Genomic DNA, 20,070 nt, shown 5'->3' on the forward strand with positions numbered 1-20,070 from the left:
CACATGGTTAAACCATTTGGTATCATTTCAGTTTAGGGTCTACACTTTCACATGATTAAATTTCAATTCTCCTTAAGAGACTGGATTTTGTAACTTCTTTGCAATATGCCACACCTGCATTTTAGTTCACGTAATCCTTTGGCTAAAGGTATTTGTAACAGAAAGGGCCCAGTTATCTCTCATCGATCGGCTTGGCTCTCTTGATATCTCAAGCTCTTACCCCCAAACTGTAGACAGTGATCATGGTTGTGTAGTCACTCTGAGTTCTCCCACATGCCAGCACGTCGAACTCCCAGAAGAGTGAAATGAAATTAGGAATTGTAAAGTGAAGAAGTCCTAAGCCTTTAGTGTTTCACATTAGCGTGTCTTACAGTTCCTAGGGCTCAAGGTCCTGACCATATGGTGGGCTGGCTTCTTTGCAGTGCAGGTCTGACCTGTCACTCTGCTGAGGTCTTTAATGGTGACGTTCTTCCTGAGGGCCCAGGCCCTCCCCATGGCTTCCTGAGGAAGTTGCTTCCTCTGCACCTCTTTTTTTTTTTTTTTTAAATCTTTCAGACGTCGGTTGCCTGTCTCTGGGTGCTAGGAAACACCTAGCTTGTCACAAATGTCCACTTCTTTTGATTCAGAGCATGGTGGTAGCAGTGCAGTAGGGAGACTGTGTTAGGAGATGTTGCTCAGGATAAGCACTGTTTTGAACTCAGTACTCTCTGGATGGGTGAGCCGCATCTAGAGGAAAAAAAAGCTGGCTCAGGCCCTGGGAAATTCATGTAACCTTGGGGGTGGGCATTCTGTGATTTTATTGAGTGCTTATTTTTTGCCAGGCATTAATGTAAGAGAACAAGGTAGTATAGCTACTCTTCACCAGGGGCTCACATTTTAGTGACATAGAGTCAGCGATTGGGTCAATAAGCATACATGCAAGATGATTTCAGATAATAATAGAAGCTTTGGGGAAATGAAATAGAGTAGTGGGAGAGAGAGCAGTGTAGGGAGGGAAGAAGCTAATTTTGGTTGGAAAGTTTGAAGAGCTTTGAAGATCTCTGAGGAACAGCATTTCTGGCGGGGGGGGGAAACTCAGGCAAAGACTCTCAGGGAGCAGTGATGCGGTGTGTGCAGGGGACAGAAAGGTCAGGACAGGTAGAGTGGAGTGAAAAAGGGGAGCGGGAAGGGGCTCGATTAAGGAGAGTCTTCAAGGTCCTGGTAAGGAGTGTGGGTTTTGTCCAGACCACTGTGGGGCGCTATTGAAGGATGTGAAGCAAGAGAATGACATTATCTAATTCACATGCTTTCAAGAACTCCTTTGGCTGCTGTGTGAAGCATGGATCATAAGGGGGCAGTGGTAGGAGCAGGGTCATCCTTTAGGAAGTGACTGCAGTAGCCCCAGAGGCAATGAAGGATGGTCGCATTCAGAACTCAGGTCAAATGCTGGCACCTCTGTCAGGCTTCTTCCAGCCCACCCAAGCTGAGTCTAAGGCTCCCACACCACCGTTGCACATGGTGACAATTATTTGTGTACACGTCTGTCTCCCCCGTCAGAGTTTGAACTTTCAAAGTCTAGGGCCATGTTTTACTGACCTCTGTGTCCCTGTTGTCTTCTGTGGTGCCCACTGCTTGGTGACTTTCGTTTTGGTGATGAATGAATGAACCGGTGTTTGACTTCTTCAGGAAGTGTGACCCATTATTATCCTACCCTGAATATTTTTCTGGTACCTATTTGATTGGATTACTCTTAGCTGCCATTTATTGACTGTGGATCGTGTAGCAGGCATTTCTCACAACGGTTCTATGAGATGGGTAGCGTTGTTGTAAAAACCGAGGGTCCGAGAGGCTAGAAACTTGCTCAAGGTCCCACTTACACACCAGTGAGTCATAAATATAGGAATTAAGGCCAGATTTATGTAGCTGGAGGGTCCTGTGCACTCAACCACCAGGCACCCTCAGGAGGCTGCAGCGTACGTCCCGCTTGGCCCAGTTTCCTCCCATTTCAGACTTTGATTTGTGCAGCTCTTTACCATTTACAAACTAGTTTTACATGAAGTTCTTGTTAAAGCCTTAAAACAATTCTGTAAAGTACATATTTTATAGGTGGAGGAAATGGACTCTTCGAGGAATGAGCTGCTAAAGGCCTCTTGAGCTACTATAGTTGACTGTGAGTTCCAGACTCTTAGTGGGCAACCAGCCTCATGGCCATTGAGTCGGCCATGTTGCTGACTGTCTAAGTGGCACGTGTCCTAATGGACCAATGTCTTTTTCTTTCTCCATCAGATATTATTTAGGATCCTCAGAGACGAAATGTTTATAACGGGGATGCATTAGGAGTAGCTGAATTAAGTTTTAAAATGCAATACAATTGCTTTTGCTAATTAAAGGACAGTTATATATGAGCCTATATTCAAGGTAACCTTTTTAGGGATATCTTGAAGATCAACTTGCCAGGCATCATATAGGACCATGATGATCTTATCAGCAGTTACCTTGCCTGAAGCGAAGTTGTTTCCGCCCAACTTCAGTCTGCTGCGGTGTCCCCTTGGCAAACATAATCCTTTAAGCATTAAGAGGATCCTGGCCAGCTGGGCTTCAGCTGTGTATGTGTTTGGCTGTTTTAGCCCTCAGGCCGCTGTGCTTGCACTGAGACATTTACTAGCAAAGCCTTTTAGAAATAGGAAAGCACAGCTGAGCAGCCGTGTCCCAAACTACCGTCCTATTCAAGTGCCGAGTGACCCCGCAATTCTTTCGGGTGAAAACAAGTTGGGAGGTGAGGCGGGCGAGGGTGGGTGGCGGTGGCTGTGAGTGTGAAGAGGATGAACCCACGAGGGGCACAGTGGCTGTTACTGAGCAGGAAGGATGACTGCGGGTGCCTTCAGCGTGAGAAGAATTGTAAGATGTGGGGAGTGGGAGTCAAATGAGGTCCCCTGCTTTACGATCACTGTGGTCCTACTCACCTATAGGCATCTCGTGTCTTAAGGAACTGAAATCACCACACTCAAGGCAGGTGGTTGGAAGTTCTGTTCTTTCAGTTGGGTGGTGCTGTGTTTTCATTTCTGAAGTTACTGCAGAGTCTTGTCCTGTCTTCTTCCTTGGAGATCTTTTGGGCAGAATAGCCAGGAAAATTTGCTACTGCCACGCACACGTGTGAGCGGGAAAGCTCTTCAGAGGAGGTTGCTGGTTACAGTTCTTATGAAGAAACAGCACAAATCCTGTGTGTGAACACAGTTTCACATCTCTTCAGCTCTAGCAGCCATCTACTAAGGAAGAGTGGAGTTCAGGTCCGGCCTGGGCTGCTTTGAAGGATAAAGCTCAGTATGACCCTGTGAAGGGCTGGCTGTCAGTGTGCTGTGTGGTCACTGCAACTGTTGGCATCATTCGTAGATGAGGTCCTTAAAGGTCTCTGGACTTCTGTCGGTTGGAATTCCCTATTAACTGAAGATGTTCTGACTTTATTACGCTTTTAGAAAAACACAAGACGGGTAATGTTCCAAGAAAAATCAATTTCTTGAGTTCCAAAATCTTGTCTTCGTAATGTTCTCCTGTCTGGAATACAAATGCTCAGTTAGTATCGAATCATGATAAGGAGAATCAATGTCCTTCATGATGCCTCTTCTTGTCCTTCCCCAAGACTCTTCCATTTCTAGCCTGACTTAAGGACTCTGCCCAGAGGAAGTCTGTGTTTCGTTCTCTCATTCTTTTCCAAAGCATCATCTTTCTCTTTGTAGTTTTATATTTAGTTTGAGCTTTACGTATATGTATGTGTGTATATGTGTACACACATGTATGCATGTCTTTACTAGTTGCCTAGGAACCCTTCTTGCCCCTTTTTACCTCTTGCTATGGATTCTGGGAAGAATGATCAGAATAGGAGTCTAACTTTGAATGAAATATTCAACCTCCAGGGCTACCCCAGGAGAGGGGCGAGTCAGGCATGCGGTTTGATATAATGGATGCTCTAATGGTGTATTTTGATGTTGAATTGTGGATGGGCACCCAGGCCTTCAAACAGAGAGCTGGAGTTTATTGTACTATGTGGTATTAATAGCAGCAACATTATATTACAGATGTTATCAGTTTGAAAAGTATTTTCATTCCATTTTTTTCATTTTAATATATGCAGAAGTATTCCAGGAATAAAATTGTATGGCACTATTCCCAGTTAAGACCATCAGATTCTTTCCAGGGCTTTGTTTATTTTGATAAGGACTTGCTTTTTAACTGTTTAAAAACAGTTGGTTGTAACAGATTTCACAGAAGAGTCAGTAAGAGGACAGATTTCACAGAAGAGTCAGTATTGTGAACCCTGTTTAGCGAATAAGAAAACTTAGGCGGGCTTCCCTGGTGGCGCAGTGGTTGAGGGTCCGCCTGCCGATGCAGGGGACGCGGGTTCGTGCCCTGGTCCGGGAGGATCCCACATGCCGCGGAGCGGCTGGGCCCGTGAGCCATGGCTGCTGAGCCTGTGCGTCTGGAGCCTGTGCTGTACAATGGGAGAGGCCACAACAGTGAGAGGCCCACGTACTGCAAAAAAAAAAAAAAAAAAAAAAAAAGAGAGAGAGAGAAAACTTAGGCACCAGGAGATTCTGGAACTCTCAGGGCTGAAATTAGAAATCAGTGTCCCGGGAAGGTGAAGTCTGACAAGGTGGTTTTAGGTGGGGAGGGTGTAGGGGAAAGGATTAGAAGAACAGTACACCTTTGGGGCTGTCAGCAAGGTGAGTGGGGGGAAAGAAAAATGACTTCGAGCATCACTGAGGACCCAGGTAAGGACAGAGATGCTGGGAAGAGCCAGTCAGCAGTGATTGTCTCCTGAAGTGGTTGCAGCTTGTGAACAGAAGTGGGCCCTGCAGTGGTGGATGGTCAGTGGGAATGACAGTTTCTCTAGGACTCAGTAGGACTCAGTGCAAGTCAGGGAAACGAGGAAGATGTTGAGCCACTTACCAATGTGGAAGAAAGAATGTTCTGGAGGTTGGTAGGTTAGGGTAAAGACAGAAGAACTTCTGAAGAGGAGTTGGCTCATCTTGTGACCTTGGAGAGTGAGCAACAGCTAAGCGGAAAGGTCAGGAGGAAGGACATGGGGAAATCCAAGCTTCAGTTCAGCTGGGAAGTAGGTGTCTCATGGAAAGGCTGAGGGTAGGTGGGAGCTCTTGGCCGTTCCTTAACCATTCCTCGTGTGACAGATGGAGGTCCCATGCCTTTTTCTGTCTTCTCCAGGGCTCTGGGCTGACGCTACCTCGAGAAAACACAACCCTGCAGCACTGACCGGTGGGGTAGGGGTCCACTCGTGCTCTGTTAATCCATCTCAAGATTGTGCTGACCTTTTGTCATCCCATCACACTGTGGCTTGCAGTCCATGAAAAACTCTGCTCTTGGGGCAGACTTGCCCTGTCCCGTCTTGGAGTTGACCAAATGCCACGCTGTACTCTTGTTCTTTGTCGATTTCATGGTGTCACTTTCACCTCCTCCTTCCATCTTGTAGGGTTATTTTATAGCTCTGGTTCCTCATCCAGCATGTTGACTGTTTCTCCCAATTCTGTCTCATCTTGAAGCTTAGGAAGGTTGCTTTTCATTCTTAAAGACTTTGCTGAAGATGCAGGACGTAACTAGGATTATCGTGCCCTTGGATATGCCACTGTGTTCCTCTCTGGAAGCTGACCGTGAGCCGTATCAACAACCACTCTCTGGTGGGCCTTTTAACTACCTGTACATCCCTTTAGAGGTAAGGTGTGTCTCTTGCTGAGGTCAAGATGCACAGCAGACAGAGGAGCTTTCTTTTAACCTATTGCTCTCGTAATCCTAGGAAACAAGTTTTTAGTGAACCCATTGTGCTTTCTGATAGTCACTTTGGGCATCAAATGTGAAGTGTTGATTATACACAGGCTTTTGAAAGGGACTCAGGTGTTTTTAGTGGTCTGCAATCAATGGCTCCAAAAAACTAGCTGCAATTTAGACTTTTACCCGTGGCAATGCCATTCTCAGGAAAGGTAAATGGGGAAAGAGATAAGAGTACTGTCTATCATGTAGTAAACTTTAAAGTCACTATCTTCAAGTAATAACTGTCATGTGGACGAGGAATCCCAGGCAGCGAAGCTACAATGAGGAGTGAGTGGAGTTCCAGGGAGACACGTTTTCCTTAATACAAGGAAGAACTCTGCAGACCCTGCTCTGTCAAAGAGAAGCCCTTTGTCTGCCAGTCTCCATACATTCTTGCAATATTGTGGGGTGTAATTCATCTTGGAGCAAGAACCTGAATGCATGTAAAGCAGTGGGTTGCTCTCTCTTATCTCCTCACGTCTCTTGGGCCTTAAATTCCTCTTAAGCATGTTTGTTCTGCTCGTTCTGTTTGCAGGTCATCCTTCCTGATAGGGAAGATTAATTCAGAGTAGTGTTGGGTAATTTTCCTTTCTAACAATCATCAGTAAAAATGACGCCTGTTGTTCTCAAACTTTGGCGTGTATTAGCATCACCTGGGGAGCTTGTTCCATGTACAGATGCCCAGGCTTTACCCCTGAACTAGAAAGTATGAGGTGGAGCCTGCCCAGATCATAGCCGCAGGCCCAGAGCCCTTGATCGCAGGCTCACCTTGCCCACCCAGAGCCAATCTGGTCCAGCTGAGATATCTCAGGACCTCATCCCCCTGGTGGGACCATGTGCAGAGGCAGCTGGGTGCCTCAGGCTGCTTCCTGGTTCCCTGAGTGCAGCTCCTGGACTCCACCCTTGCATCTGTTTCAGCTGCTGTTTTCCCTACACACCCTTCCCTGTGTGTGTCCTGGGCTGGACTTCTGCCCTGTTTCTATTATGATGCTGTCAGAGGGAGATTTTAAAAATGTGAATCTGATGATGTCACCCCGTACTTAAAAACACCCCCGTGACCTTCCGTTGCACTTTGGATAAAGACCAAAACCTCTCGCGTGGCCCAGCAGGTTCTGCATAGCCTGGGTCCTCCCTACCTGTTTTGCAGTCTCTTCTCACACTGTCTTGAACCTTTTGTCAGTCGTCCAACCACACTGGCTTTCTCAACTCTTCAAAAAAGCTCTACTGCCTCCGTCCCAGGAACTTGATATATGCTGTTCGCTTTACGTAAAGCCCTCTTAACCCCACCTACATATCCACTGGACTTCTGCTTGCCCTTCTCTAATCATCTCATCATTAGAGAAGCCTTCCCCAGCCTTGGCTGGAGTCCCCCACTGTACATTCTTATGATGCCAAGGACATCTCCTTTTTAGCACTTATCACAGTTATATGATTAGTTGATTAATGTCAGCCTCTCCCACCAAACTGTAAACTCTGTGAGGGCAGGCAGACTCTTTACTCACCATTAATATCTCTAGAACCTAGCAGAGTACCAGAGGAAGTACTCTAGATATTTTTTGAACGAAGGAGTGGGAGCCAGTTCTTGGAACCATGGACAATACCATCATCCATCCGACAACAGGATTCACCATGTCTGGGGACCTTCTGTAACACCCCGACTGCTATAATCTCACCCACTAGATGTTAATAACCTGATTTGAACTTGAATTTCCTGCATCCACTTCAATACTGTGATTTGAACTAAGGTCACTTCCCCTGGCCAGCACCACATCCCAGTTATTTCTCAAATTCTGGTCCTACCTGTTTGTAGCTAGTTCCCTTCCCTCTGCTACCTTTACACTGAGGTCCCGGATGTGCCGAGGCTGAGGCCAGGTTAGGTGTGACATATGGTATAGCCTTTTGTTTCTCCTATTAGGTTTTTCTAGGTAAATGGAGTAAGAGAATGTAAAAGTACTGTCTATCAGGTCGTAAGCTTTAAAGGCATTATCTTCAAATAATATAATAACTGTCATGTGGATGAGGAATCCCAGGCAGCAAAGCTACAATGAGGAGTGAGTGGAGTTCCAGGGAGACATGTTTTCCTTAATACAAGGAAGAACTCTGCAGACTCTGCTCTGTCAGCGAGAAGCCCTAACTAAAAAGAAAATAAGAAAATTCCCTCATTTTCTGTAAGACAGTGATGAGTTCCTTCCAGTCCCAAATTGGTGGTACTGAAAAAAGGCACTTCTCATTACCTTGTCTTAACTTCCTTCTGGTTTTTCTTTTGACATTTTGTTAGGGGCTGTGACGTCTCAGGCTGTACCTGTCATTTCTCATTCTCTTCCCCACCATGGTCCTCTAGGATTTACTAGGTCCCCCTCCTCCCATTGTTTGTACTGACACATAACTCATCATGCCCGGTGCACCCTGCGTAGCATCCGGTTCTATCCGAACAGGTTGCTGCTTTTTTCTCAGATTTCAGCCTTAAGCTCTGGAATCGGCTGGGCTGGTGGTCTGCCGAGCGATTCTGGTGGCCACTTTAGTCAGCTGGAGACCGCCTGGCTGGGGACAGGAGGGGAGTCAAAATCCCGCTCTCGGTGCCTACTCTGCCAACGTGGGCCACAACGCTCTGTGATGGGACACACCGCGAGTGTCAGCCCCCATCATTTCCTCTCCCAGCCGCCCCAGATCAGCTCAGCGCGGCTTTGGTCCTTGCTGTTGCAGCTACCGACTCCAGAAAGGACTGAGGGTTGGGAGCCCAATTCTCCGAGTAGTTAGAATCATAGCATTTCATTGCTGGAAAACATCTTAGAGATAACCCATGCATTCTCATCTACACCTGACGACAGCGATACTCAGAGAAGGTGAACTATTGGTGCACAGCTGCACAATTAGTGCCAGAAGCCCCCATCCAGCGCTCCCCCTGCACTTGGAAGTGCCTGTTTGTTTTCCGATGGTGTTCCCTCTTGGTCAGGAGAACGGGGAGTGAGTGGGAGAGCTCATTCTAAAACTCCAGTCTAGTTAGCAGGGTTATTAGAGAAGACATAGAATTTAAGATTTAGCATTTAGTGTAAATGTTTGGAAATGGGAATTCACGGAGGTAAGAATGTGAGTATATTTGCCTTATGAATGACAGTAATATGACAGAAATAGTCTAGGGTAGGAAATTGTAAAGCTGCCTCTCTCCATTGAGATGATTGACTTTGACCCTGGTTTCAAGGGAGAGGCGTAATCTTCAACTAGGAGAACTGTCTATGCAGTTCATTTTAAGTACCCCAGTTTTCTCATGAAATATTGGAGGTTTGCACAGCCCAAGTTGAGTGCTGAGGAGGGGGAAATGGGTGGAGGGGAAGGGATGGGAATGTGATGCTCTCTGAATGGACTGGGCTCCCCAGATACAGCAGGTGCTCACTGGGGCGCACATGGCAGAAATCACCGGCCCCTGTCCTGCCACGTTACACAGCAGCCCACTGGCAGCACAGACAGGAAGCAGTCGCTCGTGTGCTGGTTCAGGCTTGGCCCCTGTTGACTTGTTTCCTCCCGTGTCTGCGTGAAGTTCAGTACCGTGTCCAAGGTGTGCCCTGTTGCGAGCGGTTCTTAGGAAAGCAGCCCTTCATTCACACCCACAGGCGTCTAACCAGAGTGTTTACCAAAGGGGGCTTGTTAATAGCAACCACTGAGTTTCCACGTGTACCTTTCCCTGGGCTTTTCTAAAGCTCTCTGCCCACTCTGCTCTCCCCACTCAAACTTCTTCATTAAGAGACTTCTCCCTGTTCTCCTGGAGTCAGTTCCTTTTCCTACGGTGCCTTTTTTTCTAACCATCTGTCTCTTTATTCCTCTCTTATTATGACCCCAAGTGTTCAGAGTTCAAGTAGGCAGACATGAAATTTAGCTTCTCAGTCATTTGAAAGCCTGGATACTCTTAGAGCCCATGACTCTTTACAAATCATTTTAGGAAATGCATGGCCCTGCTTCCTTTTCCCCATATCCGTTATTGAACTTCAGAAGCTGTGGTCCAACTCAAGGGAGAGAGCTTGCTTTCCTCATATCCACGGTTTAGATAAATGGTTGTCTCCATTTTTTGCCTGATGCAAAGACCACTTAAGACGTGTGAACCACTTCTCCCCCAAGTAGCATCAATTTTTGAGCATCTCCTGGGAATGTTGCCTCCTGTACTTCTATGTTTTGGGGTCTATAGAATGGAAAGCGGATGGCTCAATGTCCAAGTAGCCTAAGCTGAAGGAACACCACCCTAGAAGGAGATCTTACAAAATTCACACTGATATTGGTGTCCTGTGGTTCATGTCTATCTTTAGAGCTTTTTGAAAAACACAGGTACATACTTTGAACATTTTTAAGTTACTTGTTTTATATCTGTTAGTCTTACTTTCCCCACCTGCATGTATAAGCTTTTGCACGGCAAGAAATGTCTTTTGTTACTTATCTATCCCTTAGACCATTGCACTGCCATGTAGGCGTACAGAAGCTGTTCGTCACAATAAAAATGGATGGTTTGCTGACTCACCAGAATAGCATGTAAAAACTGCCCCCCCCACCCCAAAAGCCCTGTTAAGGTGGCAGTAATGACGATTGGTACTTTGTAGGTGAAAAAGGGATAGCTAAATAAGAACCTTGCCCTCAACTTCAGTGCGTTGGGAGAGAAAGTGCGAAGTGTATGTGGGCCCCTGGACTTCTGGTGTCTTTTTTTTTTTTTTTAATTAAAAAAAATTTTTTTAAGCTTTTATACAATATTTAAAGGTTACTTTCCATTTCCAGTTATGACAGAATATTGGCTGTATTCCCCTTGTGGTACAAAACGTCCTTGAGCCTGTCTTACACACAGTAGTTTGTGCCTCTCTGGTGTCTTTTTAAAATTTGTCCAACAGACATTGCCTCAGTTGGAACAAATGCTGAAGGGATTCTTTTTGTCAAGTGACTGGCTCCTCTTTATTTAAGCTGAGCTCTTAGTAGTTAGATTTGGTCTACAGTTTCTTGTGGAATTGTACAGCTGTAGGTCTGAGGTGTCCAGTCACTAGCCTGGCCTCGGAAGCCTGGTGGCGGTTCCTATCACGGGTTCCCAGTTAGACTGGAGACTGTTTTCTCCTTGGTGTCGTCCCCAGTGCCTCCAGGAGCTCTGCCCTGCCCTAGGTCTTCTGCTTCTTTCTCTTCTCTCCCATTGAGTCATTGTGATTAGTCACATCCTGCTGTGAGCACAGCAGCCCATTGTATAGGGAAGACCTGATCTTCTCTCTCAAGTTTATGTTACAGGTCATACTTGATTATGACTTCCCTTTAAACTCCCCCCTCCCCTTTGTTAGGTGAAAGGAGAGAAGTTTGGGGAGAAATAGGGGTGGAGTCCTATTAAACCGCTCCTGTGCTCTTTAGTATTTCAGGTTTCCCAAGCACAAAAGAGTATGTGCTCATAAAAAAACCAGCACCCAGGGTTTTGTTTCTAAATTGTCATATCTATATAAAAACTTCTGTCAATGCTTTGAATTTCTAGAATATAGTAATAAAAGTAATATTGTTGCTGTTTCCGAAGATTGCCATAGGAAAATAATGAATTATCGTTTTTAAAGCACCCTAAAACGATTTCAAGTTCAACAGCAGTTTTCTTGTCTTTTGGGAATGTCTGTGAAATAGAGTTCAGTTATTTTCTGAAAACTTGTGGGTGCTCATAGGTAATCTCTGGTCACCCAGGATGTAGTATCAAGGCGATGATTGGCACCTCGAGCCTCTGAGACCCAAAAAATCAAGGATATTCTTGTCTGTGTTGGAGTGGAAGGACAGGGTACTTCCCTCCATGTTTCTGCAGACTCAAAAGGACAAAACATTCAGTACAACTCTGCATGGGGTATAGGAAAGGAATAAGTTCTACTAGCCCTGTGGGGCCTGAGATTGATGAAGACAGTTTCTTGTTTGTTAATGGTTAATTAGTAGGTTTGTCTCAGAGCTAGGCCCTATACTCACTCTTCCCTATTAGTAACCTTAGGATTGACCGGCGGTGCCTAAAAACATCTGTCACCTGCTCTGACTCATCCAAGTTCAGAGTGAATCTCAGAGGTCTCAGGTTTCTTCAGGAAGTTGAGTTCAGAAATCGTTTATGAGATCAGGTTAAGGTGACTTTTCTCTATTGTAAGCATTAATAATTGTCCACAACAAAGCAAATATGATGTAATCATATATTTATGATAGGATTACATTTTCTTAGTGATTGGACATTTTATGGCTATTTTATAGCCTTTTTCTTCCCCCCCCCGCCCCACTAAAAGTTTGAAAAAAGTTGAAGCATACAGTATTAGAAAACACACTAAACAGATTAGGACTTCTTGGTCTGGGAGAAGCTTAAGACTAAGAAGGAACACGATTCAGGTTAAATGATTGTAAAGGGTATCAAAGCGACCGGTGCAGATATGGTCTCCAAATGGCAGACTTCAAAACTACAGGAAGCTTTCTAAAAATGGCCCTTTGCTAGAATAAGAGGTTATGGGCTGGAAACATAAATACAGAATGAAGGCTCAGTAAAGTAGATGCTTTAACAGTGGTGAACATTTATTGGGTTCTTTCCATGTGCTAAGCTCTTTCCTACATTACCTCATTTAATCTTTAAAACAAATTGAAGAGGGAGCTCTTCTTATTTATTCCCATTATACACGTTAGGCACCTTGAAGTTAGATAGGTTATGTAATTCATCCAATATCACACCGGCCAGACGTTGGGGAGCTGGGATTGTTGAGGCCTCATTCACAGGGTATTAGAGAAGCCCTGGGGTGCTTGGAGACCATTATTATTATTATTTTTTAAAGATTACTGTTGCCTTTTAAAATTCCTTACACTAGATCTAGTGAGCCCTATATGGCAGTTCTCGTGTTTTATTTTTCTTTAGTAACTCTCTCTTCTTAAGTAGGTCATTATCATAGAATCTTAGGACAGTGAACTTGGAAGAGAGATTGGCTGGCCTGTCCTCTGAGAAAGAAAAAAAAAAGAGAGAGAGATCGAGATCTTCTCACTTGTTTAAGGCTAGTGAGAAGTTCTTTTTGCTAATCTTGGATATCTTCAGGAAGGACCTCCACTCAAAGGAAAGCTATCCTTTGATAGACTGTTCTAGTATATATTCCAGCAGTCAGGAAGTTTATGTCAAAGCTAAAGCATCACCAATAACAAGTTCTTTTGTAGCCTAAGGGGAAGTTAGAGAAGGACTAATTACTACTTCATTATAAAATTCTGTTATTCACTCCAGCCACCCTGGGAGGTCCATGCAATTGTTATTTATTGAGCACCTACTGTGAGCCAGGCATTATACTGAATTGTGCTGAGTCTGATCTTGGAAATCTTCAAGACTTAACACTAGACAACCCAACCACCCTGGATAGTTTAGAGTCAGATTTTTAATTTTTTTGAATAATGATAATTAGCCACTTGCTGTATGTTATTTAATCCTTATGACACGCTCTGAGATAGTATCCCATTTTACAGATGAGGAAATTAAAGCTCAGCAACATTAAAAAACACCCCATGAAACACGGTAGGGCCTTGGCCACGTGATATGAGCTCCTAGAGAGAAGAATAATCATTTTCATATAGTACTTTACAAAAGGCTTTTACTTGTATTATTTCACCTAATTCTGTAAACAAAAATGATAGTAGTTATAATTATACTCACTTTACAGATAGCAATAATCATATCTATTTATTATATACTTAGTATGTGCCAAGAGTGTCAGATAACTTAGAAGTTAGGCCTTAGAAGAACTCGGCCTTAAAGAAGGCCTAGTTCATGTAATGCTCACAGGAGCCCTAATAAGTGTCATGATTCCCATTTTACAGATGAGCCATTGAGGCCCCCAAAGTTTAAGTGACTTGCTCAGCAAAGTGAGGAGCTGTGATTCAAGCCTAGGCTTGTCTGCCCAGCCAGCACACGTGAGCACTTTGCTATGTTCACTTTACCATGTTATGCTGCTTCATTTTCCAGATGAGGAAACTGAGGTTCAGAGAGTTAGCTAATACAGCTGAGGTCATCCAGCTCACAGATAGCAGAGCTGGGACTCCAACTCAGATGCTCTCATCAGAAAGCCCCCTTCTTTCCCCCTGTACTGGCCTGCCTCTCAGCTTAAGGAGAAATGAAAGGCTGTATGTTACATCCAAGCTAAGTTCCCTGATTCCTTCGTGATATGTCTAAATGTCAATGATTTTAGTCATTCTTTAGATTTCTTTGTACTTTTCCCCCACTTGCAGGCAGAGAGCCCAATACTGCTGGCAACATGTTATAGTAGAGGGATGGAGATAGAGGTTAGACTACTTGCTCAGGGAGTCATCTGGTGATGTTAGATTAGAACTCAAATCCAAATTTGAGTCCCGTGTGCCCTGCTCATTTTGCTATGTGGTTCTTGTCCTTTTTGTCTATTGAAAATAGTGCTTGAGAGAAGGCCTTACTTTTGTGAAATTGCTTTCTGGTGCTGTAAGGAATGCATCTTTTTCCATCTGAAGATCATTTACCGTTTATCTGAATAGTGAATTACATTAATGGTTAAAGCAAGGAAGTATGGCTGTATCAGATATATAACAAGGACCGCTCACTCAGATTTGAAATGTTGCCGATCTATACAATGTCAGCCTTGAACATTTTAAAGCACAAAAGTTCATTACTTTAATGATCAAGCATCCTTTAGACTTCCGAAGGAAAATTTTCTGTTAACCATCTACAGTGCTATACTTTTATTCAAATTGCAAACTCAGGTAAATATTCCTTAAAATTGAGTTGGATGAAATTTTCCTATACATCTGTTGATACAGTAACGTTAGATAAATATCCAGATGTATTTAATTATTTTGACTCAAGAAAAGTATGTCCTATTTAGATAGTCTTTAAATAAAATATTTCTGAATGGAGCAAATAAACAAGAAATAGCTGAAACTAAATGGCTTTGTATAGAAAAACGGAGAGGCTTTAAAAGAGGCATCATCTCAGGAAAACCCATGTTTTGTTACACTCACTTTTATTTGTAGCAATAAACCTGAATTGACTTAAATATATTTATAGTTTTCAAAAATTAAGCTTCTCCTTTTCAGAGGCTCATAGGTGATATAGGAATAATTTAAAATTAGACCTATTCCAAATGTATTTACTCCAGTTCAGATGTGTTTTAACCATGGAACTATCCTCGTGTCACCAAGAGTTTTTCTAAAAGACAAGAAGTAACACTTACTGAGTGCTTCCTATGCTAGCCCTCTCCACATAGTTTTCTCATGCAATTCCCACATCCCTGTGATTCATATATTATTACTCCCCCACCCCCTTTTACAGATTAGGAAACTGAGGTTCAGAGTCACTGAGTAATTAACCCAAGATCGCACAGCTAGAAAATAGAAGTCTCAGAACTTGAACCGAATTCTGCACATTCCAAAGTCCATGGCTATTCTAATATACAAAGCTGTCTTGAGAACAGCCTGGTATATGAGAGTGTTTAAGATTTTAAAAATGTGAAGTTAGAAAAAAAAATGATAAGAGAAATGTGCTTATGATTCTGTTTGTACCTCCAAGAAACTCCAGAGATAAATCAAAAGATGTTGCTGATTCTCAGCAGTTCACTCTAACCAGTTGGTAGCCCATTATCTTTATCGTTATAGTGACCGTAGGTAACACTAGGCCACATTCCATACACGTGACATCTTTGAAACAGATTCCAATAGGATTGAAGACATTTCCCTGTTGTGTTTTGGATCATTTTCTTACTGTCAGAAGCTCATGTGCTTAACACTGAAACTGGATGGTGATGAAGCTTTTCAGTTCTTAGTTGGCTTTGAAATTAAGTTTTGTTTTTTTTCTTAAAGGTTATTTTCTGGCGTAGCTTTAGCATGAGAATAACATAACTGGCTCCCCTCTTTCCTCTTCTCCTTACATGCTGCCCCTTCTGTACTCGTCTCTACCCCAGCCTCCTAAACCCCAGACTGGAAAGGGCACCCCCTCGACATGCCTGGAAAGAAAGCGAAACATGCTAAAATCATGGAATCATTTACAAACCAAAAAGCACGGCTGAAAGATAGTGGCTGGATGTGTAGCAGTAAAAGGCACAGTCTACCTGCTCTTTAATCAAATAAATCGTTCCCAAATTTTCTAACTTTTTAAAAAAGAGATAAGTAATACCTATTCATTGGAGTAATATTAAAAAACATACAGGAAATACAGAAAATAAATAAAATGGAATTCAACTTTGTGACGATAACCAAAGCAGATTGTTTTCTTAAATGACAGGCTTTCCAAATAGAAATATTTATGTGTGAGAGAGACAAATAGTCCTTACACACGATCCATTTTGTTACTTTCATAGAGACGCGAAGTCTAGAAAGCTCTGTGCCCTAGGGGGCCTGCAAGGGTGGAGTTGTGGGAAATAGACCGTCCTTGTATACTCTGATTTTCCCCTGCTTTATCCTTTCTGAGTCTGGGGTTGTGTGTTCGAAGGCCACAGCGGCTGGTGTGCTAAAGACGTTTCTTCTTTGCCCAGATCCCAGGCAGACGCAGTCTTCCCCACCGTGGTCCTACGACCAGTCCTACCCCTCGTACCTGAGCCAGATGACGCCCCCGTCCATTCACTCCACCACCCCGCTGTCCTCCACCCGGGGCACCGGGCTGCCTGCCATCACCGACGTGCCCAGGCGCATTTCAGGTAAAGACCACACTTGAACTCAAAACCCACTCCGGTGCAGGGGTGGGGTTGGGACTGCGGGACGAGCCCAGCTGTCTCAGCTACACTCACAGTAACTCTCCATCAGAGGCATGTGGACAAGGGTCTGACAGCTGCAAACCAGGTCTTCTGAATTATGGGGCTACTGAGTGCTTGAACTTAAATTGAAGTCAAGAGACTGCAAGTCCACCAGAGATGGCATCCTTGTCTAAGATGACACTCAGTGCCCTCCCAGTTTCAGTCCCACTGAATTGCATGCCCTTTGGTTGGCTCTGTCTCCTAACTGGGGCCTTCTCCTGAGGGTCTTGTACCAGGCCTTCCTCTGCTTGTGTTCCTTTCTGTTCCTAACGTCTGCCTGAAAGCCAAATGACAGCCTGAAGGCACAGCCCTCCGTTTCTAGAGGCTCTTAAATCCCAGGAGTCCCAGGTAGCCAGTTCTGAGAGAGAGCGCCTGCAAACTTCAGATCCTTGCCAGACATGTGTCACTCCAAGTGCAGTGGGGCTGTAAGAGTCTTAAAAGGCCATGTATGGCCTCTGAGCGGCCAGCTCAAGACCGAGGCAGCCTCTCCACGAATCACACAGCTCACTGCTGTTGCTGTCAACGTGGCAGCCCTGGGGCTCACACACCCCCTCTTCCAAAGGCACCACAAAATTCTGTGACTCATGGTGGCAGCGTGTGTGATTAACATCCTGGCTGCCCCTCTCTCTCATGGAGAATTCATCCCAGGGAGCCAGAGAGTATCCACGAAGATGTCAGACTGACAAGCGGAGGAAAGTTAAAGGCTCTTGGCCAACCATATGAGTCCTGTGAATAAGAAAAAAAAATCTGTCATCCACCCCTTGACATCCAGACCGCAGCCCTGCCCCCATCAGTACAGAAGCAGCCCCCCAGGGGCACACACAGTTGGATCCTCTATTCGCCAGACACTCTCCTCAGCGTTCGGGCGCCATGCACCTGTTTGACTCCTGGCCAGGTTAATGCCTTTCTTTCTTTCTCTTTGTGTTTCTGTCTCTGTTTTCTCTCCCTCTCTTATTTTCTGCAAAGCTCGAAGCCGGTACTCACTCCGCTGAGTTGCACCACTGGCAAGCTGACGGGCCGCCAGCAGGCTTGCAGGTTGTGACTAGCTCAGACTCCTTTATTTCTTTCAACTTGGGAGGAGGGAAGGCTTTGTTTCTCAAGCAAATAGCAGGAAAGGGCTCTCTGGTCCTAATGCCTTCACATTTTCTGCCACAGACGGACTCCCATAGGGGTGAGTAGGGAAAGAAGGGGTGGGGATGGGAAACCTCAAGAGTCTTTGGAAAACCACGTGACCACTTTTCATTCTGACCGCTGTTCTTATTGTCATGAATCACATGGTATTTGTTGGGGAAGTGTGCAGAGTATAGAATTTTAGTGATCATTTCCCTTGACTGGAATGACTCCCTCCCATTGGCAAACATCAGTTAACGACACAGGAAAGGATGAGGAAGGTACGGGGGCGGGTAACCAGGGCTGACGCGGGATCGTAGGTATAGTGTTGGGTGGTGGGTGTTGAGTTAGTTCTGGTCATTCCTTCTGTAGTTTAGACTGAGTCCGTTTTGTCTTACACGGGGCCAAGGTGACACTTGGCCGGGACAGATTTGTGCAAACTTGGTTTCTGTTTAGGGTCCTCTGGGGCTTCCGTCTGTCCAACCCTCTGTGGCTGAAGCAGATTTTGCTGTTTGTCCTCTGGCAGTACCTGGAGGGAAAAAAAAAAAAAAAAAAAAACAAAAAACCTCAGGGAGTGATCGCAGCCTTAGAGACACTTATCTCCAGCATTTTCTCGCTGAGGGGTATTCGCATGTGAATTCAGTGGGAAAACCGTTGAAAGTAACACTGAAAATGGCATTTTATCACTTACATGTGTGATACGGAGCAGCCAGATTATTTGGAGGCAATGTACTGATAATTAATTGAAACATTTCCATAAACGAACACAACACAGCTTTTCTCATTTCACAGAGGAGACAGAAACTGGTTAATTACCCAGCCGTATATTGATCTGAGGCCAATGGTGGGAACGGGCCTCTGCTTTAAACTAGTTTGAGACTGAGTTTAGTCCAGTTTTTTTCCTCCCACCCCAAACATCTCTATGAGTTGTTCCTGGCAAAGTAACATGGTGCCAGGGTGGGAGGTTCTGTATAAACATTAAAGCGAAGAGAACAGAAAATCCTTCTTGTCAGCAGTAGGGAATCAGGAAGAAAGAACTAGAAGTGGACTGTAAGGGAACTAGAAGAGCCTTGCTTTTTCTGACCTTGCTCTTGGGTGTGGGCCTGTGTCTGCAGCCCAGGGCGCTGCCTGGTGGACTAGGGGACCAAATCATCTGGAGTGAGCCCCATTTTCAGTTCCCTGGGGACTGGTCCTAGGACACTTCTTGGAGAGGAGCCTGTCTCATAAGTTCTCAGGTACCAAGTTGCGTACTCTCTTCTTCTTATTCCCCTCAATATCTAAAGGTATCCCTAAGTTCCAGGATGCTATGTCTCTGTAACACGGGCAGCTAAAATATTAACCTCTGTCTCCATCTCCAAGTAGCTCTGTGTTCACTTTTTAAGATGCTTTCCAGAACAGTTCCTGTTTTACTGTGTAGAGACATCAGTTCTCATCTCGCTATATGAAGGGATACACAAAACATTCTCAAGTGATCTTGGGTGAGAAAGAATAAAATTCCTCACTTATACAGTAGGGTTGGAGGTTCAGACCCAGGTTTGAATTCTAACTCACACATATATCAGGCAAGTTTCTTACATCTCAGAAACTTAGTTTTATTATTTGTCAAACAGGGATATAATATTTATCTCTTGGGGTTACTGTGAGGATTAAATGAGATGCTTAGTGTAAAGTGCCTAGGGCAGGCCTGACACACAATATGTGCTAAACAGATTGTAGCTGAGATGATGAAGCTAACATTGTTTTGTAAAAATTGTATGTCTGTATATAATTTGTAGGCAAGTCCTGGTTTAAATGAATCAGTAGGTAAAAATCTAAACTTTTAAAGGGATTATTTGCTTTCTAAAATGGATGGCTACAGAGTATATTTAAAACAAAAATCACCATGAAATATCTAAACAAGTTGATACTCATATGACATTCATAAAGCACTTAACACAGTGCCTAACACATAGAAGTACTCAATAAATGTTTGTCATTATTATTATTATTCCATAGACTTATAAATTTTTATAGAGCTAAAAGCAGTTGGGAGCCATTCACAAAAACTCAATAAAGCACTAAGAGAATACAACTATTCAGTTATAGTGTCAGAAAATAGAAGATGTTAAATTACACTTAGATGTAACTAGGCGTGCTAAGGTTCTTTTCCAAGGAGTCATAGGAATAAAGGGGACCAGAAAGATCTTTCAGAAAGAAATATTCCTAAAGAAATTCCGTTTCATCCTAAAAGACCATTGCAAAGGAAGACCATGATTTAATCTGTTTAAAGACCTTCAGAGAATCCAATTTTACAACTTCTTTTTTGTTACCCTTTCTTCTGAGTAATTTTTCAAGTGCGGCTGCAAATGCTCAAACTTAATGAATTATGATAATGACAATGGTATTATACCACATAGCTCCTGTAGTCTCCCTCAAATTCTTTATG

General features: G+C 44.0%; 1 protein-coding gene across 2 annotated transcripts in view; it reads left to right on the top strand.

Annotated features, from left to right (window-relative positions):
- RUNX2 (RUNX family transcription factor 2) overlaps positions 1–20,070 on the top strand; it is a 126,811-nt gene that overhangs the window by 74,328 nt on the left and 32,413 nt on the right. For both annotated transcript variants that reach the window (XM_032649928.1, XM_032649929.1), the window contains exon 5: positions 16,278–16,439. In XM_032649928.1, the coding sequence (XP_032505819.1) occupies positions 16,278–16,439 (162 nt within the window). The remainder of the gene's footprint in view (positions 1–16,277; positions 16,440–20,070) is intronic.

The sequence above is a fragment of the Phocoena sinus genome, chromosome 11, assembly GCF_008692025.1.
Source record: "Phocoena sinus isolate mPhoSin1 chromosome 11, mPhoSin1.pri, whole genome shotgun sequence".
NCBI classification, from domain to species: Eukaryota; Metazoa; Chordata; class Mammalia; order Artiodactyla; family Phocoenidae; genus Phocoena; species Phocoena sinus.